The 20,472-nt window shown below is 41.0% G+C and overlaps 1 protein-coding gene across 3 annotated transcripts in view; it reads left to right on the top strand.

Moving 5' to 3' along the window:
- The window catches only part of REV3L (REV3 like, DNA directed polymerase zeta catalytic subunit), a 139,712-nt gene extending 135,998 nt beyond the window's left edge, over positions 1-3,714 (top strand). For all 3 annotated transcript variants that reach the window (XM_037520237.2, XM_054699115.1, XM_054699116.1), the window contains exon 32: positions 2,591-3,714. In XM_037520237.2, the coding sequence (XP_037376134.1) occupies positions 2,591-2,731 (141 nt within the window). In that variant the 3' untranslated portion in view covers positions 2,732-3,714. The remainder of the gene's footprint in view (positions 1-2,590) is intronic.
- Positions 3,715-20,472: the final 16,758 nt, after the last annotated feature.

Here is a 20,472-nt window from a genome sequence, read left to right as displayed (position 1 = left end):
TTTTTTAATGTGGGCATTCTAGCAGAAATAAGCAACAAAACAGAATTATCTTGAAATTGAAAAGTGAAATCTAAAGAAAATAATAGCTTTGGGCCTCCCTGGTGGCACAGCGGTTGAGCGCTGGGTTGCGAAGCTGCCCGCGGCCTCAGCGGCGCCGGTTCGATCCCCGGCTGCTCCCCGGCCACCGGAGGAGGGTCCCACATGGCGCGCAGACCTCTCCTGCCGCCCGCTGCTCCCCTCAGCAGTGTACTTCGGTCCTTCTGCCTGCTCTGCTCCCCGCTCTGGCTCTGGTGAGTTCTCGCACCCTCCCACGCTTCTGACTGTACCCAGTGCATGTATAAACAAAACAAATAACATGCCTCTATTAAAAAAAAAATAAAGAAAATAATAGCTTAAAAACCAAAGTAGCAGATTTCTTAAAGGGAGAGAAACTATCTCAGACTAGGCTCTTACATTAAACTGATAATAGAAAGGCAATTAAAGATTGGTAAAATTGTAGACTATTTATCCTCTTTGTTGTTCTAGCTGCTACAGTTTGTATTGGTACAAAATTAAATTTTAGAGAATAGCCAGTCATACCAAATGCATTAGGCTCTCATTAAGGATGATGGAATGTACACAGTATGATTATTTTGTGCAACCCCAGAAACTTGAAATGATAAATTGGCTTTCCCTTCTCCCTTCCAGTCTCCTATATAGTTATTAAATATCTCACTTTTCTCCCCACTCTGTTACCATCCTACTCCAGTACCCTCTACCGCAGTCCATTGGATCACTTTCCCATACTGAGCTTTTAGGTTCATTAATGCACCTTAATCTCTCCCACATAAGGCATCTCCTCCCATGACATTCTCTGCTTCACTGTGATTGCGTGTGTTAGTCTGTCTCCCTGCTAGACTGCAGGTGAGTCCAGTGAGGGCAGAATGCTCTTCTCTCACTGCTGAGTCAGCTGTATCTAGCAAGGTTGGGCCCGTCATGGTGGTCAGTAAATATGTACTGAATGAACAAAGCAGCACTATGTACTGGATTGATTACCACCCAATTTATAGCCACTTTATTTAATACTCAGTGCCCCACTGGCAGCAAGCAGCCCTCACAGAAAATTCCCTTGTGTTCTAGTACAAAGCACAAGCATAAGCAGGATCTCCGGGTTCCACTAAAGTTAAAGGCTGCAAGTGGTCTCTCCTAGGGCTTTCCTGTCTTCTGCCCTCAGTGGCAAACACTGTACTGGTTGTTGCCATCAATGTAACTAGAACCTCTTGCAATAATGTCTTATTTCTTAAACTGCAAATTAAAAGATGTCATACTGCTTTTATAAATAAGAATGGGTCATCTGTCATGAATATTTTTTAATTTAGGGATTTTTCTATGCACTAAATAATCTATGGAAATTTTCAAGCAGAAGCTACAAGAGATGTAATGAGAAATAGAAATCATTCATAATAGGACAATTTTATCAACCCTGTAACCCAGCATTAGAGAAGACACCTGCTTTTCAGTTGTTTATGTAATGAAAAATAAATGGCTATACCTTAGTCTTTAAAGAAAATCTTTAAAAACTTCCAATAAATAGTACATGCATTTGTCAACACAACACTATAAAACTAGCAGTTAATTATAAACATGGAAAACAATTACCCTTCCACTTGGAATTTTTAACACTCACTATTAAACACTACATATAAGATTGTAGGCAGCCATATTAGATCTCAGAAGAATTCATCAACTTAAACACCTTCAGTAATAAACATGAAAGAATCCAAATTAATTAGGCATCTGAAATTTTTTTAAAAAATACAGCAAAAAGAATACAGATCAAAAAAAATACATGTGGTTTAAATCACCAATAAAGGATCTTGAAACTAAACATTGAGTTAAATTTGGTGAGGCAAGTAATTCCATCCTGGCTTATTTGCCAGAGAAGCACGGAGTGCATAAATATTTATCAGTTTGTCCTAGCACCTAAGTGTAGCTGCAATACATAGAGCTGTAATGCACCAATTCTATAGTAGGAAATAGATTTGAGTCTTTGGCAGAGAAAGTCTTCACAAGAGAACAGTACCTTGGTCTATAAAGAGTACACTAACTACTGTGCTCAGAAAAACTGTGCCCTCAGTTGACTGGAGATATACTGTTCTGTGGGGACATTTCTAAAACATAAATGCAGAGCTTTTTTTATGGTTAGCATATTAAAAAAATCAAAATAATTTGAAAAACAAAACAAGCAAAAAAAGAAGTGCTTATAGCTCACTTAAGAGACAGTGTTTGAAAGGGTAATGGTAAATGGTGTTTGAATGGTAATCACATGGACCTTATTACAGTAGGATTCCCTCGTAAATGAAAGTTGACCACAGGAATGGAATGAACTCCTAAGGAATTTTAGTAATTAAGTTCTGTGAAATAATATCCTTTAGACGGTATGGCTAGGCTTGACCTCGAAGAGCCAAAAATTAATGAAATGTTCTGTAATGCATTATGTGTCCTGTGTCTGCCAATAATCTGTGGTAGGTCTAAAAGGAGGGATTATATTTGTTGTTTATATGTATACATAGAACCTTTCCTATTTTATATATTACTTTTGTACTTTCAGATATGCAAGAACTGTACAGGTTGCTTTGATCGACATATCCCGTGTGCTTCTCTGAACTGCCCGGTACTTTTCAAACTCTCCCGAGTAAATAGAGAATTATCCAAGGCACCATATCTCCGGCAATTACTAGACCAGTTTTAAATTGTCAATATCACAGAATTCCGGGTGCTATTTTTTTTTTTCCAGTATTTACCACTAAACTGTTGTGCATGGTGCTTTTTCACCTTCCATCAAGTCAAGTATGTTCACTGTCCGTCTATTATCTGAAGACTGTGGAAACTTTTATGCTAATTGAATTAAACATTGTACTTGTTGATCTGGAATAATTCACTTCTTATAATGTACAGATTTCTCATCCTTTCACCTTTTTAACATTGTTTTATAATGCAGGTGTTGAATTTGCTCCAGTCTGTGTAACATCTTGTAAATCCATTTGAGTAGATCATGTTTACTTCCCTGTGGAAGGAGCACTGAAAACCTCTTTAAAAAACATTGGTGTGTTTTCCTTGAACTGTCTGTATCAAGACGTGTTATCTAGAGATATCCATTCACTTTATAATTTTGACTGCGAAATATTTTGTAAATACACTTTTTTACTTTTCAAACAACTAAGTAAAATAATGTGCAATGAATTTTATACAAATGATTTTCCAAGTTGTTTGGTATATTTCCTCTAGGTTTTGCCTGACTCGGAGTAGAGTTGTTATTTTGATCAAACTGTGCAAACAATAGTACCATGTGTAGCATTTTGAAACATTATTTTCTACAAAGCGCTGTCTTGCTTTAGCTATTAATGGGGCATTGTGAGGAACTGTGCAAAGACATTTTTGTTACAAACCTGTGGGCCTGTTGCAATACTTTAAAAATAAATTTTATTCCATTTTGCTTGTTTTGTATAGACATTTCTATTGCTTCTAAATATACTTAAAATATTTTCTTTCTTTATGTACTGTACAGTTAATCTTATTTGCCATCATCTTGAACACAAAATGTGTATTTAGGATATTTGTAAAACTGTATAAAATGAAAAAGGAATTATGTGGTCAGTGCATTGTTTTTTAAACTGGAAATCATTTTGTTTTAAGAGTTAATAATGGAAACCATATTAAAATTGAATAAAATATGGAACATGGCAGTGTGATTTTATCTTGCCAATGTTAAATCTTACCCTGCTGTCCTGAATTTTAATGATGTAACTATAAGTCATTGTTCAAGCCTAATATGATTCCCTTATCAAAATGTTAGCATAAAAAAAGTCAGCAGAGTAGTCTAGGAAAAACTTAGCTCTCATCCTTTTAGACAATTCTGTGCATCTACTTGTTACCCATGTATATTTAATTTAGATACAATTAATCTTGATGCAAGGACTTTTCAGAGGGAAAGGAAAAATTATTTCTTAAAAACTTTAAATTCAATTTTTTTCTATTTTAATTTAGTAATCATCTCGTTACATAGCAGAAATAGGTCTCCCATTGCCAGAAGAAGTACTTTCAAATACAGTGAGTCTTAGTTTTCTCATGATTATGATGGAGGACAAGACTAGAAAAACTGGAAAGGAGGCCTCACAAGACTAAAACCTGACTCTCACAAGGAGGCGGGGGTCAAGGGGAATAACATGACCATTAACCCAGCTGTAGAGGTCGGGACCCTCAGGTGCCAGGGCCTTATCACAAGGCAGGAGAGCCAAGCAGGATCAGATGCTCTAGGGAGTGGAGCACAGGCCTGAGGGGAAAGATAGGAGATTGGGCCCACCCTGGAATCTCTGGTCCCTTCCTAGTTTTGCATAATTATCCCAAATCAGTAACAAGCAGGCCACTCCACAGAGAAGTGAGCCCTCCCGAAGAGAAAAGACTGTATCGATGCAGTCTCTGCACAGGCTGGGGCAGCACTCCCACTGCCCACCTGTGACTATGCAGGTGCCTCTTCACCAACCCTTTCCCTCCGCAGGGCAGCAGCCTCCTGCCTGCCCGTGACCTGTACCTGCCGGGGCTTCTCTTCACTGACCTCCCTCAGCGCAGGCCGCTCTCCTCAAGGCCGCCTGCCTGCACCCATGCCCGCCTCTCTCAGCAAACTTGTCCCTTTCCCTTTCCCTAATAAACCTGTTCTTTAAATATAACTAACGTCTCTGTCTCGTGGAGAAACCCGCCTGGGGAACTCGCCGCGTGCCGCTGACATGGGAGCTCTGGTGACACCTTTCCCAGAGAGACCCCGAGGACCCCGCACACACTCTACAAACTCCCTCAAGTATATATAAGTATGAAATCAAAAGATACAAATAGCATCTCTGCACGTATTTCTCTTAAATCCTGCTGAGACATAATAAATCACTTCTGGGAATCTGTTGTTGTTCAGGAGGTTGGGGCTAGTCCTCTGGACGAAGGCCTCCTGACCCTTGCATGGAACACAGTTTCCCTTTTGAAGCTGTTGTGAGTGCTGCTACTCACATCTTATCTAGTAACAAGACAGTATTTTCAGCAGAATATATATCATTCTTAACCTATTTACAATTCAACACAGCCAAACTGAAAGAGTTTTTCAATTTGAGTGCCCCAATATAGCAGTTTAAGGTGCTTTGCATATGTATTTCCTTTTCTTCAGGAAAGTGCTTCCCTTATAAATCTGTCATCACAGTCTGTAGCTTAACTGCCTTCTAATGAGATTCATTCCGTTTCTGTAACTGTCACCTGCAAGAATGATGAAAATTGGACCTAATTTACAAAAAAAAGAAAATTTAAAGAGCTTCCAGTATACTTTTATGATTATTTCTCTCCCTTTAGATGAGCTATTAATAGCTTGCTTTCACCCACAAAAAAAAAGAATCTCCATTTTCTGAGTAGTGATTAAAGAAATAATGACACAAAATATTCCTTAAGTTTTTAAAGACCTTTTCTCTCATTCTGCCCATTTCCTTTCTTTAGATGTAAAGATTTAATAAAAGCTACTCACAACTCCATCTCCCTCCTCCCACAACAGAAATCTCAACCTAGTTCAATTCTCTTGCATATGAATAACTGTTTTCTAAGAGTGTCTGCACAGAAGGCCAATATATGAGGGGGAAATGGATAAAAATGTGCATAGCAGATACAAAGAATTCTCACAGCAGGAAGTGCTACGAAGCGCTTTGCTGAGGATGATTACGACCAGGGCACAGTGTGTGGCTCCATTCAGCCCTGCTGACTGTCATGGAGCATTTCCTCATCAATCTCAGAAGATGCCTGTTCCCTGCGTCAGACATGCTGCCTAATAACCTAAACGCCTCCAAGAGCTGTACTTTATACTAGTGAAGTCTTAACAACTGCATCATCTTGATTTTTCCATCTACTCTTGGTTTTCATGGTAGCAGCACGGGGATAGTCCTTTAAGGTCTATCAAGCTTTCATGCTGAAACTTCTTAATTTCAGAATAGTATTTCTCATAATAGTCATATCCTATAAGGTAAAAATAAACCTGGCTACAAGCAGCATTTTAGAACTGCCATGAAGGGGGGAAGAAGGTAGCAGTGCACAGGCAGCCAAGTTGGGTATGTTCCCCACTTTTGGCAGGACCTGCTCCTCTTGAGGACAGTCTCATTGCAACCCCATAACACCTTGTCTTTCTCCTGATACAGTGAGACTTGTTACCTTTAACCATTTTTGGTTTTATAAATACAGGAAATCATACGTTTAATGCTCCAGTTCTACATAGTAACTTTATATAGGAAAATAGGCATGGGTTGTTTCTAGCACCTGGGACTGAGAAGAAAGTCATAAGCCACCACCAAACCCACTGCTGCTCACGTCCACACCTTCATTCTTAGTTCTGCTTGTCACTTTGGCAAAGCTCTGAGAGTGACTCACAAAGCAAAGTGTCTTGGAGAGGAATGCTCAGAATAAAATCAGATTTCTGTGTATATTTGGGGAGAAAAAATGTGATCAGGAAATTAGATGCAGGCAATTTTAGATGAAAATGCCATTTTATTGTCTGTGAGTGCCTGATTCACTACTGGTGCTGTCACGGCTATCTTTTTTGGAGGGAGGGCCAGGGTGGCTTCAAGGAAATAATGATGGGCCATGGATATGAGTTAGGCCCTATGCCCTGGGAATGCACTCCTTTGGAAAAGCACTAATTTTGGTCATAAAATTAAAGTTAAAAACAGTCTATTCTGGGGCCTCCCCAGTGGTGCAGCAGGTTGAGCTCCGGGCTGGGAAGCTGTCCGCAGCCTCTGCAGCGCAGGTTCGATCCCTGGCCAGCCAGGGAGATACCCATATGGTGCGGCAGACCTCCTCTCTGGCCCGCTGCTCCCCTCAGCAGTGTATTTCAGTCAGTCTGCCTGTTCTGTTCCCTGCTCTGTCTCTGGTGAATTCTCACCCTCCCACGCATCTGCCTGTACCCCAGTTCTTGTATAAATAAATCTTTGGGAAAAAAAATAGTCTATTCTGGGACTCTGATAAGATGCAGCAGAGTGAAGATGCTGGGCTCTCCACATACTAAAACAAATCACAACAGAATGAAGTCAACAACTGCTGAGAGAGAAAAGGAAGACGACCACATACATCTGCCAGTGAGGTGGAAGGGGTAAGCAATATTGGGACAGTACAATCAGAGGGGCGGCTCCTGTACACACCATGTTACTAACTCAAGGGCACATACTTGCACCAGGCACTCTTAAAATCAGGGACTGGAGAAGGTGGTGCACAGAGTTGCTGTGCAGGGCAGATGGCGTACTGGGAAACTTGTAAGGGTACACTGTAATGACTACTGGCTGAGGCCGAGGCTTCTAAACTATAACACTTTGTGGCCAAAATCAGGATAGTCTGATCCGGATCACCTGTGTCTCCTAGAGGAGCTACTAGTCGCCGCCTGAGGCTGTGATAATGCAAGACACCTGCTTTCCACCCCACCCCGGCAGCAGCCAAGACAACTGAACACTCACTAACCATAGTTTACTGGATCAATAATACCAGGAGCAAGTGCCTCAGGGTGGGCCCCTATACTCAAAACCAAGAGAAAAATTCCTGCTTTAGGCCCTGTCTCAACCATAGTCCTAAGGGCTCTCTCTATTCAGAGCTTAAACCACAGCCTCGAGTATAAGGTTGGTGTGAGACTGCACAAGACATTTTGACTGAGGTGTTGTCCGAGGAGAAGGGATCATGTCTCCCTACCACACCACTGAGGTAACTGCCCTGGTTCCTTCCGCCTGTGACCCACTGCTAGCACCAGTGCCCAACCATTGGAACAGGAGCAGTGGCACCTCTAAAATAATAGACACATGAAGATCATGGGTTTTAAAACTAGGATTACACCCAGTTTCTTATTGGAGGGGTATAAAGCCAATTTCAGGTAAGAAAAGTAAACTCCCTATTCTAAATAATAGAAACTAAAAATGAACAGAGGAACATACCACAAATGCTGGAGCCAAAAAAAAAAAAAAAAAAAAAAACCCACCCAGAGCTGCTTCAATCTAGCCTAACTAGGATATGCCCCATGAGTATAGGGAAGCAGTTACAAGCATCAAGAATCAATTTGCCCCGGGCCTCCCCGGTGGCGCAGCGGTTGAGCTCTGGGTTGTGAAGCTGCCCGCAGCCTCTGCAGCGCCAGTTCGATCCCCGGCTGCTCCCCGGCCACTGGAGGAGGGTCCCACATGGCGCGCAGACCTCTCCTGCCGCCCGCTGCTCCCCTCAGCAGTGTACTTCGGTCCTTCTGCCTGCTCTGCTCCCTGCTCTGGCTCTGGTGAATTCTCTCACCCTCCCGCGCTTCTGACTGTGCCCAGTGCTTATAAATAAATCTTAAAAAAAAAAAAAGAAAAATAATGGATGATGAAAAACAGGAACATGACAAAGACTGAGAAAATAAGAGACTGTTACAACTACAACTTACAGATTTGAAAAATAATCAAATTTAAAAATAAAGGGCCTCAGCAGCAAACAAAAACAAGTAATGGAGAGAATTAGCGAGCCTGAAAGCGGTGTTGGAGAACACACAAAGAGAACAACAAAGAGAAAAAAAGAATTTAAAAAATGAACAGCGTCAGAACTGTATAGGAAAGCCTAGAGAGAAATAACAGCCGGGATGGAGGTTCCGGGAAGAGAAGAGAAAGAGAAAGGCACAGAAAATTTATTTAAAGAAATAATTGCCAAGAGCCATCTCGACCATGAAAACAAACCAGATTGACTGACCCAAGAGGTCTAAAGAGTTCCAAGCAAAATAATGCCAGACCCACACACTCCAAGACACATAATTAAAATGTTGAAAGTCATGACAGTCAGAATATTAAAAGCACCAAGAGAAAGACCCTGTAAGAACAGCCTTAGACTGACGTTTTCCGTGGAAACCTTACAGGCAAGAAGGAAATGACAAGTGATATTTAAAGTAGTCAAAGAAAAAGACTTCCAGTCCAGAATACTTAATCCTGCAAGATTATCATCCAATACAGAAACAAGGGTAAAAAGCTTTAGTGAAAAGCAAAAATTAAAGGGATATATTAACACCAAATTGGACATGAAAGAAGCACTAAAAGGACTATTATACAACAAGGAAAAGAGAGACAAGGTACCCAAATACAGAGGTAATAGACACCTAAATTATATAATGTGGAGAAGAGGGAAAATGTGGCCCATAAGAACAAGTCTTGGATCAGACCCTTAAAGGGCCGTAAAAACAGTCCATCAGAGATGAACCTCAGTAGAATCTTTAAACAAAATGTTATTTTATTTGGTTACATCAATAGAAATAACACAAAAGACAATGGAAATGGAACCTAAACAAAACATAAAAGCAAGATGTCAAAAAGTAAAAAAAAAAAAAATAAATGATACTAAGCACTTAAATCTCAATCATCACTTTAAATGGCCTGTATTCACCATTAAAAGCTATAAAGTGATGGTGGATTTCAAAACAAAATCCAACCTTTGCTGTTTACAGGAAACTCATTTTACCAACAAAACAAGCATAGACTCAGAGGTAAGGGCTGGAAGACAATCTTTCAAGCAAATGGCGAGCAAAAAACAAAAATTCAGGAGCTACTATATTTATATCAGATAAAATAGATTTCCAAATAAAACAAGTATGAGAGATAGAGATGAACTATACATCATGATTAAGGGCCTAACACAACAAGAAGAAATAACACACATATGCATCAAATGATAAAGCAAACTAAAGAGAAATAATGACACCACAATAATACTCCACTCACAAGTACGGACAGGTGAACAAGATGGAGTATAAATAAGGAAACAATAACCTTAAATGAGAAGGTAGACAAACAGGCTTAAATAGACATCTACAGAGCACTGTACCCAAACACCAATGCATACACCTTGTTTTCAAATGCACATAGAACATATTTAAGGATAGACTACATGTTGGGACACAAGTCAATTATCAATAAAATTACAAAGATTGAAATCATACCAAGTACTCTTTCTGATCATACCGTCATATTATTAGAAAACTATTTAAAAAAATTGGAAAATCATAAATATTGGAGACTAAACAATATGCTGCTGAATAGTTTTTGGATTAAAGAGAAAACAAAAAAAAATGCCTCAAGACTAATGAAAATAGGGCCTCACTGGTGGCACAAGGGGTTAAGCGTCAGCACTGGGAAGCTATCCGTGACTACTGCAGCAAGTTTGATCTCTGGCCAGGATGCTAACCCACGTGGCACAGCAGACCTCTCCTGTCTCATCTGCTGCTCCCCTCAGCAGTGTATTTCAGAGGATCTGCCCGTTCTGCTCCCCACTCTGTCTCTGGGAATCCTCTCACCCCCTGTACCTCTGGCCTGCACCCCAGTTCTTGTATGCATACATAAATAAATCTTTTTAAAAAGACTAATAAAAATAGACAATAGATATGCAGAGAACTCACCAAAGAGGATATTCAAAAGGCCAATGGATACATGGAACAATGTTCTCCATCACTCTCTGGTTCTCATTATTTTTAATTCACTTATTTCTGCTATTAGTTTTATTATTTCCTTCCCTCTGCTCACTTTGGATCTGTTTGTTCCTCTTTTTCAAGTTGCATTAGGTGTGTTATCAAGTTGTTTATTTGGGATTTTTCTGGCTTTTTAATATGGGCCTGAATTACAATTGTCTTCCCTCCAGACTTTTGTGAACTCCATAAATTCTGATAGCTTATATCCTGTTTTCATTCATCCTGAGGTTTTTTTTTTTTTTGTTTTAATTTTCTCTTGAATCCAGAGAGGCACTGAACTTGGGGGCACTGGGCACTGAGGAAGCAGACTGAAGTAAGCCACAAAGAACAGTGAGATTAAATGGCAATCTTCCTCCTCAACACTGAAGTGACCCTCTGCCTCACACCTTGCCAAGGTACAAAATGCCAAAAGCCAGATCTATGTTCCCATCTCACTTGGTGCTTTGATTCATTAACAGTTACAGCTGATTATCTGTACCAACATTTGATAGTAATATCTCAAATCTACATATCACAAGGCAAGGTCAGAGATCATATCCAATTTGTTCCTCATCATATCTCAGCACTAACATAGTGCCTGGCATGTGGCAGTCACTCAGATTACTGGTAAATCAGTAAGAGAATTAAAGGGTTTACAATGCCTACCAGGTCTGCAACCAACATTGTTAGCAGAACTAGAGAAGTTCTGTGGACAGGTGGGGGGCAGAGCCAGATTACAGTGGGCCAAGGGTAATCGACGGGGGGGGTTGAAAGAAACATCTCAATCAAAAGGTCAGTTTACATGTGAGAGAGTACTTCTTTCAATAAAGAAGTAGGGCAGTTTAGTAAAACTAGCACAGGCTTTGGAATCATGCAACCCTCATACATTTCCTATTTAAAAAGGAAGCATCTAATCCCATCACCTCAACTATAAAACAAGGCTGGTACCACCTACCTCCTAAGGCTGTTGAGGATTCAAGGAAATGATGAAAGATATTAGAATAGTGTGCAGAAAGAGTTACTCTTATAAATAAGCTGACTCCTGGCCTAAGTATTTCATAGTCTCTCCTCCCACCAAAAACTATACAGTCCCTTATTTTGGGTTTCTAACGATTGGAACTATATATAAAGTGAGATAGCTGGATACTTTGACATGTCAAAATATTTTGCTAAAAGACTGGGAGATTGTATCTTGAGGTTTTATCTATGTCAAAATTTAGTTTTCTTTTTCAAATATGCTCGTCTTTACTGATAAGAGTAATTGTACTTTAAAATAAATAGGTTCAAGTTCTAGATTTCACAGAAATCTAGAAACTAGCTGAACAACTCCCAAACATTGTGTCAAAGAAAAAAAATCCATAGTATTAAGGTTAGAAGAGACTGAGGCACAATTTTACCATAAACCCCACCTACAGTACAAACGACCAGCAGAGAACTTACAATTCCCTGCTACTCTTTGAGAAGTGTCTGAACCCCACATTTGGGATCCCAACTTTTAAGACCTATGCCTGAGACCTGGGCCCGTAAAGCATCTCTTTGAAACCCAATAGGGTTTATGTACATGAGATCCAGAAGGCCATAGTGAACTAACCAACTGTTTTTAAAGGGCAGCTGCTACTCACTATGGCTAACCGCCTGATGCCCAGCACAGGCAGCAGACTGAGCCAGTATTTCTGTGAAAGAGGCCGATCTGCTTATCTTAATAGCTGTGGGCTGAGAGTTGAGCTTCTGAGTACATATACTTGTAGGTACCAACTGCCATCTTCTCAAGAGCCTGGGAAGGCCAGCAGACACCAGCCTCACGCCATCTCCCCCACTCCAGACTCCAGTATCTCTGAGAAAGACACTTGTGCATGTATCTAATGCCCCTGCTTTTGTGGCTGCTATCCAATGGGCCCATCCCTCCATAACCTGGCTCTGACCCAGTGGTCCTTGTATTAACATGTTAAATGGGGCTGTAGCAAGCAAATGATCCTTAATTGGCTATAAACTCCAGGGCTCTATGTAGAGGAAACAAAGAGAAATGCCCATCTCCAGTCTTCCTATGAAAGAGGTAGAACTGTATACTTTAAAAGCTGCTTCCTGAGGGTCTGGCTGATAATCAGCCTATATCTAGGTGCTAGCTGAGATCTTCCTCTTTGAGAACTGAAAGGTTTTGACATACCTTCACAATTACTGTGTGAAGCTAAAAACAAAGACGGATGGTTGGGAAATCAAAGGTTTGAAAGACAACCAAGAGCTAGGAAGGACTGAACAGTAAGATTTGTCTCCAGGACACCATGCTTCCAGACTGAAAGAGATGTCTGTCTTATTTAATGCATAGAAACCAACAGAGAGTCAGAAAATGAAGAAAGAGAGGACTATGTTTCAAATCAAAGGAAAAGATAAAATCTCAGAAAAAACACCTTAATGAAATGGAGATAAATGACTTATCTGATAAAGAGTTCAAATTATGATCATAAAGATGCTCACCAAGCACAGGAGAAAAATCCATGAGCACACTAAGAATTTCAACAAAGAGATAATGCAAGACAGTACCAAAAAAAAAAATCATACAGCTGAAGGATACAATAACTGAACTGAAAAATACAACAGCAACTACATGAAAAATTCAATAGCAAGACTACATGAAGCAGAAGAAAGGATCAAAGAACTCAGAAACAGGGCCAGGGCAGTGGATTCATCGAATTATGGGTTGGGGGGAAAAAAAAGAAAAACAGTGACGATAGCTTAAGGGACTTAAGGGATAATGTAAAGCAGATATTTGCATTATTGGGGTTTCAGAAATAGAAGACAGACAGAAAGTGTCAGAAGTCATTTATAAAAATAAAGGATGCAGACTTTGCTAACCTAGGGAAGGAATATATAATGTCTGGACCCAGGAAGCAGAGTGTTCAAAAAAAGATAAATCCAACAGACCCACACCAAAACACATAGAAGTTAAAAACAGGGGCCCCCCTGGTGGTGCAAGGGATTAAATGTCAGCAGCCACTGCAGCTTGAGTTAGAGCCCCAGCCAGCAAGCTACCCACATGGAGCAGCAGACCTCCTCTGACTCTCCTGCTGCTCCCCTCAGCAATATATTTCAGTCAGTCTGCCTGTTCTGCTCCCCACTCTCTCTCTCTCTCTCTGGTGAATCCTCTCACCCCCTGTATCTCTGGCCTGCACCCAGCTCTTGTATGCATAAATATTTTTTTTAAAAAGTAATTAAAAACAAGAAGAGGATCTTAAAATCAGCAAGAGAAAAATAGCTAGCTACATATAAGGGAACTACATAAGGGTAAAAAGAGCCATTGTAGGCCTGAATGGAATGACACAATATATTCAATGTGCTGAAAGAAATAAACTGCCAACAAAGACTCTTCTACCTGGCAAAGTTGTCCTTCAGAATTTCAGTCAAGATAAGGAATTTTCCAGAAAGGCAAATGTTAAAGGAGTTCAGCACCACTAGACCAACCTTGTAAAAAATGTTAAAGCAATATCTTTAAGCTGAAAACAAAAGGCACTAATTAGTAGCAAGAAAACATATGAAAGCCTACATCTCACTAGTGAAGATAAATATACAGTTAAATTGAGGATATGCTAATATTGCAATGATGGTGGTGTAATAATTAATTTAGAATGAAGGTCAAAATACAAAAGCAGTAGAAGTATAGCTATTATAATTTGTTAATGGTTACACAAGATAAAAACATGTACATTGTACCATCAAAAGGCAGGGAGAATAAAATGCAGAGCTTTCAAATAGATACAAACTTAACTTATCAACTTAAAATAGACTGTTATAAATACGTTTTATTTAAATCTCATAGTAACCAAAAAGCAAAAACCCATAGCTAATACACAAAAGATTATGAAATAGCCAGAAGACAATTAAGGGTCATCCCTGGTGGCACAAGGGGTTAAGACACAGCACTGTGGAGCTATCCACAGCCACTATAGCACAAGTTCAATCCCCCACAGGCCAGGGAGCTACCCACATGGTGCAGCAGACCCTCTCCTGTCTTGCCCGCTGCTCCCCTCAGCAGTGTATTTCAGTCAGTTTGCCTGTTCTGTTCCCCGCTCTGTCTCTGGTGAATCCTCTCACCCTCCCGCACATCTGGCCTGTACCTCAGTTCTTGTATAAAAATAAATCTTAAAAAAAAAAAAAAATCAACTCAGAACAGATGGAAGACTTGACTTTAAAGAACTCAAATCACAGAACAATTGGAAAAAAACAAAGGGCGTATGCTCCTGACATTGGTTTTGGCAATGATTTTCTTGGATTTGACACCAAAAGAAAAGGCAACAAGTGCAAAAACCAGTGGGACTACATCAAACCCAAAATTCTGTACAACAAAGAAAACAATCAACAACATAAAAAGGCAACTTACAGAATGGGAGAAATACTACAAATCATTCACACCTATGCACCCCTGAGCCGTGTTTCCCTCAATGGCAGACCACACATACAAAGTGTCCCTGTAGAGAGCAGGGGTGGACAGCACTCTATGCCGTTTAGAAATGTCTAAGTGCTTTACACGACATTAGCACAATCATGAATTCACCCAATATCACATTTCTCAGAACACGTCCTGGTTGCTAAGCAATGCGTGACTATTTGAAAGTGCTAAGTCAGTAGCTTTTAAAAGTTTTCATCACAAGGAAAAAAAAATTAACTATCATGACAGATGGTCTGTGTCAATATGGAGAACACCCAAAATTGATTCAGTGCTATGTCATTATTTCTCAATAAAAAGTAGCGATATCTATCCAAACAAATTTTTGTGTATGTGCAGGTATTTCCAGAGGATGCACAAAAAGAACATTAACAGTGGTTAATGTCGGGGGTAGGGTTAAAGTGACTCAAAAGTGAGTAAGATTTACTGTTATATCTCTGTACTCTTTGGTTTTACTACTGCATGCATTTGGTACCCATTAAAAACAACTGTGTGCTCTGGCTGTTTCTCTTTTGTTGCTAGGGGCCTCTGGTTACCATAGCTACCTGGTCGCCTCCAAGGGTGCCCATTGTTCATGTGTGCGTGAGCAGAGCGCTCCCCAGGACAAGTGTATGCAGCCCCAGCCACACTTCTCACTTGTCAGAAAGTAGGCATCTCTGTGACCCATGAACTCATTCGTTTAGTGAGCATGTCCCACCTGGCTTTCCAGACACAACGACACAAAAACTATTCTTTCCCCTTGTACACAGTCTTTCCTAAACTAGAAAGCATTATTTTCTGATAAAATGAGTGAATGCTTTATTTCTTCTTTGGCTAAGCATGCTTTGGGAATGACCATGTAATAACATATTAGCAGTGGCTGACATTTATGGTGTGAATACTATTCATTTGCTAGGTCCATCATAACAAAGGACCACAGACTGGGTGTAAATTAACGAAGAGAACTCTCTCACAGTTCTGAGGTGAGAAGTCTGTTTTCAAATCAGTACAGGGCATTTCCTCGGCAGCCCTTCCTTGGCTTACTTACGTCTTCACCTGGCCTTTCCTCTGTGCCTTTATGTGTCCAAAGACTCTTCTTAGAAGGACCCCATTATATTTGACTAAGGCCCTCCCTGATTACTTCATTTTAACTTAATTCCCACATTCAAGGCCTTGCCTCCGATTACAGTCATCTCTGGGGATTCAGATTTCAAAATATGAATTTGAGGGGCTCACACAATTGAGCCCCTCACAGTATGCTTGAGGCAACATGCTAAGTGCCTTACATTCTTTCACTTAAGTCTCACTGCCAACTCATGAAAGAAAACTGAGGCACAGAGAGATGAAGTACTGTGGCCAAGGCAGTAGTCAGAAAGCAAATACAGGCAGCAAATACAGATTCCAGATTTCACACAATGAACCCCCCTCACACATAACCTTTTTTCATGGGTTCTACAGGATCCACGATAATTTCCCAAAAGAAAGAGAATGAAATGGCAGCTTCAGTCAAAAGAGAAAAGTGCCACTCCCAAACCATTCTCTTTCCCAGGGGGAGGGAGCAGAGAGGCCGCAGACAGTCCTCCACTTTGCCATGGGGACCCCCTCTTACCTCATCCTTCCAGCCCTAGCAAGACGCGCGAGCCCAAGCAGCACGTGGCTGGGTCAGCCTGGACACCCCCAGCAGCAACCAAATCCACAGATATCGTGGAAGTCCTTGGAACCCCAGGGGACCACAATTATACTTGAAGTCCTGTCCTCTCTGTCTCAGTGGCAAGCCTTCTAGATGTTTGCATTTAGGAAAAAGTACCAGGCAAAGGTTCAAGAGGATCCCTGCTAGAGCATAGTGCAGGCTTGAAACTCAGGTCACCGAGAGCAGAGATGGTGTCAGCCAAGTCAGGACACCTCACAGGGGCCTTTATAACTGCCAGTTAGAAACTCCCATGTGAACACCAGGGATAGTGCCGCCATGTAGTTTCTCTCAGCACTTACTCTCCCCTTTAAGACTCCAGGAAGGTGTGACGAGAGCAGGGACGCTTCTGGACCCTGACACATGCTCCACATTAGAGTGTTTAACCAGATTCTCACTGGAGTTGTTTTAAAAATAAATTTTAAGGGCCTCCCCGGTGGCGCATCAGTTGAGCGCTGGGTGGCGAAGCTGCCCGCGGCCTCTGCGGCGCCGGTTCGATCCCCGGCTGCTCCCCGGCCACCGGAGGAGGGTCCCACATGGCGCGCAGACCTCTCCTGCCGCCCGCTGCTCCCCTCAGCAGTGTGCTTTGGTCCTTCTGCCTGCTCTGCTCCCCACTCTGGCTCTGGTGAGTTCGCTCACCCTCCCGCGCTTCTGACTGTGCCCAGTGCTTGTATAAACAAAACAAACAAACAAATAAATCATAAATAAATAAAAATACATGCCTCTTTAAAAAAAAATAAAATTTTTTTTAAATAAATAAATTTTAAAATAGGACTTTGGTCATGACAGCAGGCTCAGCTGCCAGACCCTGCACAGAAGGGAAGCAGGGAGAGACGTGCCAGTTTCTGCCTGATGGTAATCTGATAAATTCCATTTGAAATATTCATATCTGTAAGCATATTCATTAGGAAATTACTATCCAGGTAAAATAGTAACCAAGATATCCAGCTAGTAACAGTCCTGTGGTTGACTTGTAACTTTAGAAATTAAATTATAAACCTAAGAGAAGCTGAGGCCCCAAAACGTTAGATGACATCAAAATGTTAGATATCATTTCTGAAATACATATATGAAGTAAAAATAAGATACATTTCATTTTCAGAATTCAATACAACTATTACATATATTTTGGCACACTCACAATCCAAAATCTAGAAACATTCTCAACTACTTTCTGGAGAGATACTGAACTCATTTTTTAACATCAATGAAAGGAGACAAAAATCTTAAATATTAGATTTATTTATATGTCAATTCATTATCCCAAAAGTCTTACATTGTACAAAGCCATGTAGACAGTGAGTAGTCTTAAATCCAGATGTAATAAATCTATAGACCACCCTTACCCCTCTAAGACCCCAAATCAAAACTGATTAGTGAAAACCTGTCTACAAGGGCAACCTCCATAAAGCCCAGGTGTGTTTTCCTTTGCGACAGGCGTTCAAACACCAGTATCCGTACCCCCCACTAACTGACCACGCAGCAGTGCAGGTAACACGTATCCTGCAGTGAAAGGACACAGAATTTCCATCGTCTACAAAGGCAGCATCACTTAACCAGGTTGTAAATGAGCCTTAAACAACCACTGTAACTAGCAGAGGTTGCGGTTCTCGGCATGGGTAAAAGCTGTGATGCTCAACCTCAGCTGCACATGACCTTTACCAGGGGTACTTCTAAGAATATCACTACTCAAGTATGAATTAAAGTAGTCTGGAATGAAGCTTAAGAAAAAATGCTGTTATTCTAACGTCACTGAGGATTAAAAACCGGTGGAGAAAAGACTGATCCCTTGGATAAGGAATGAGAACACATGCTACAATCACTCTCTCCCTTTTTCCTCCTGGAGATTATGGATTCAGGACAGAGTAGTAGAAGCAGAATGTTACTTTGCCCTGCTCGATATGATAAGCGCATCCCATATCACAGGAAGGAGACACTTTGCACCCTGAGAAAACCAGAAGTATCTAGCTGGTTCTGATCTCTCGGACACTGCTTCTGCTGTGCTGATTTCTGAAAACTTGTCATGACCTTTGTGAATACAATAACCATGTGGGAGAGTTACTATTTTCCACCATGAACAGATCAACACAGATTTGGAAGCCATGTTTTTATTTGGCATAATTCTTCATTGCTCTCTTAGCAGCTAAACGTGTCCTTTTCTAAACGTTTGTCACTGAGTCTTTCTTCAACACAGTTCAAGCTCAGCGTGCTTGGACTCAGAACTGGGTCATCTCTAAGGGTAGAAAGTCTCCACAAGTGATAAGGGAGAGGAGTGAGAAAGGAGAAGCGGCTCAGTGAGCCCGTGGGCGCTTCAAGGTGCAACCCAAGACCCTGCTCAAACGTGTTTGGGCTGCACTGAGCAAATCCCAAGGCGGTGTCAGCTCCTCTCTGTAGCTTTGATAGCTGGTGTCCCCCACGCTTCCCCGCTGAGTTGTGCTAAGCAATGCTCCCGAATTCTAAACTAAGGTTGACCCCAAAATCATAAACACACACCAAGGAAACAAGAGCTCTGCCACTACTGACTTTTCTGTAACTGGGGAAACCTATTACAATAAGTTCTACTTGCTCTTTAGCTAAGAGAAACGTGGTCTCAACAAATCTGACATGAAATGGTATGGTACATCTCGGTGAAAGAAGGCTCTCGTCTGTTGTGACCAGTCCCTAATTACTGAATGTAGTAAATGCTCAGCAATTATCTGTTAAATGATTGAGACGGGGAGTGGAGGAAAAAAATGACTGCTATACAATGACTTGGGAATCTTTCTGTTCCAGAAATTAGAGCTATAATTTTAAGCCTTACAAATTGAATATTCCCTTCTATCTCACTTAAGTGTTGCTCTGCTTGAGAGCAGACTTTTTCCTCAGAATCAAATTCTCTACTACATTGTTACAAAATTCACCTAGGAGCTTGTAGAAACATAGAATTTCAGGCTTTATTCCAGTCCCACTTAGAGAATTCATATTTAAACAGGTAGTTCTAATGCCCACTAAAGTATAAAATACTCTCCACATTGTCTAAATAGCCTCATCAGCAAATAAAAAAACACCTGAAGAATTGCATAAAACAATCTCAAACACACGCAACAAAAATTTCAATTAAAAAAAGCAACACTTTAAGCAAACCTTGATCATACTTTAATCTTTTCTAACCATTCCTGTTATCTGTACCAAGACCACAGCCACATTAGAGCTGTCACACACCTGTGTGCACGCATAGGCAAACACGCACAGAGTCTCTCACAACACTATAAACAAGTGGTATTTAAACACAGATACAGGACATTCCAAAGTGTATGTGTATATACACACACACACACACACACACACACACACACACAATCTCATCTACTCCCATAAGAATTTTAAGCTCTGTTTTAGAAATAAACAAACTGGAATTATGTGCTCTGCCAACAGAAAGTGGTAAAGGTGACGATGGGCAACTTTATGTTGTCCAAGGCTCCAGCCAGGCAGACTGGCTCTGAAGCAGCAGGCTGCCCACCATGAGGGGTCTCGAGAGGAACATGGCCTCGGGCACTGGGGAGGTGCCACCTGGCAGCCAGCAAGAAGCAGGCCCTTCAGTTGACCATGGCAAGGAAGTGAAGACTGCCTGCCACCATGAGGCCCTGCAAGGGAACTCCAAGCTCCAAAGGGAACACAGCTCTGTCCAGCAGGTGACTGCAGACCTGGGCCACCATGAGCAAGGGACCCAGCGACATCGTGCCTACATTTCTGACCCAAGGAAACGGGAAAAAACAAACTGTCTGTAGTTTTAAGCTGCTAACTGGTGAGGATTTGTTACTCAGCAAGAGAAAATGTCAGTAGTGGTTGGTTGTGGGTCTCAGACACTTACCTAAGAAATGACTATTAGAATGAGTATTAATT

Source organism: Talpa occidentalis, unplaced genomic scaffold, assembly GCF_014898055.3.
Source record: "Talpa occidentalis isolate TD23 unplaced genomic scaffold, MPIMG_talOcc4v2.1 talOcc4.2, whole genome shotgun sequence".
Lineage (NCBI taxonomy): Eukaryota > Metazoa > Chordata > Mammalia > Eulipotyphla > Talpidae > Talpa > Talpa occidentalis.
The sequence above is the reverse complement of the archived record's forward strand: the minus strand, read 5'-3'. Positions and strand labels throughout refer to the sequence as shown.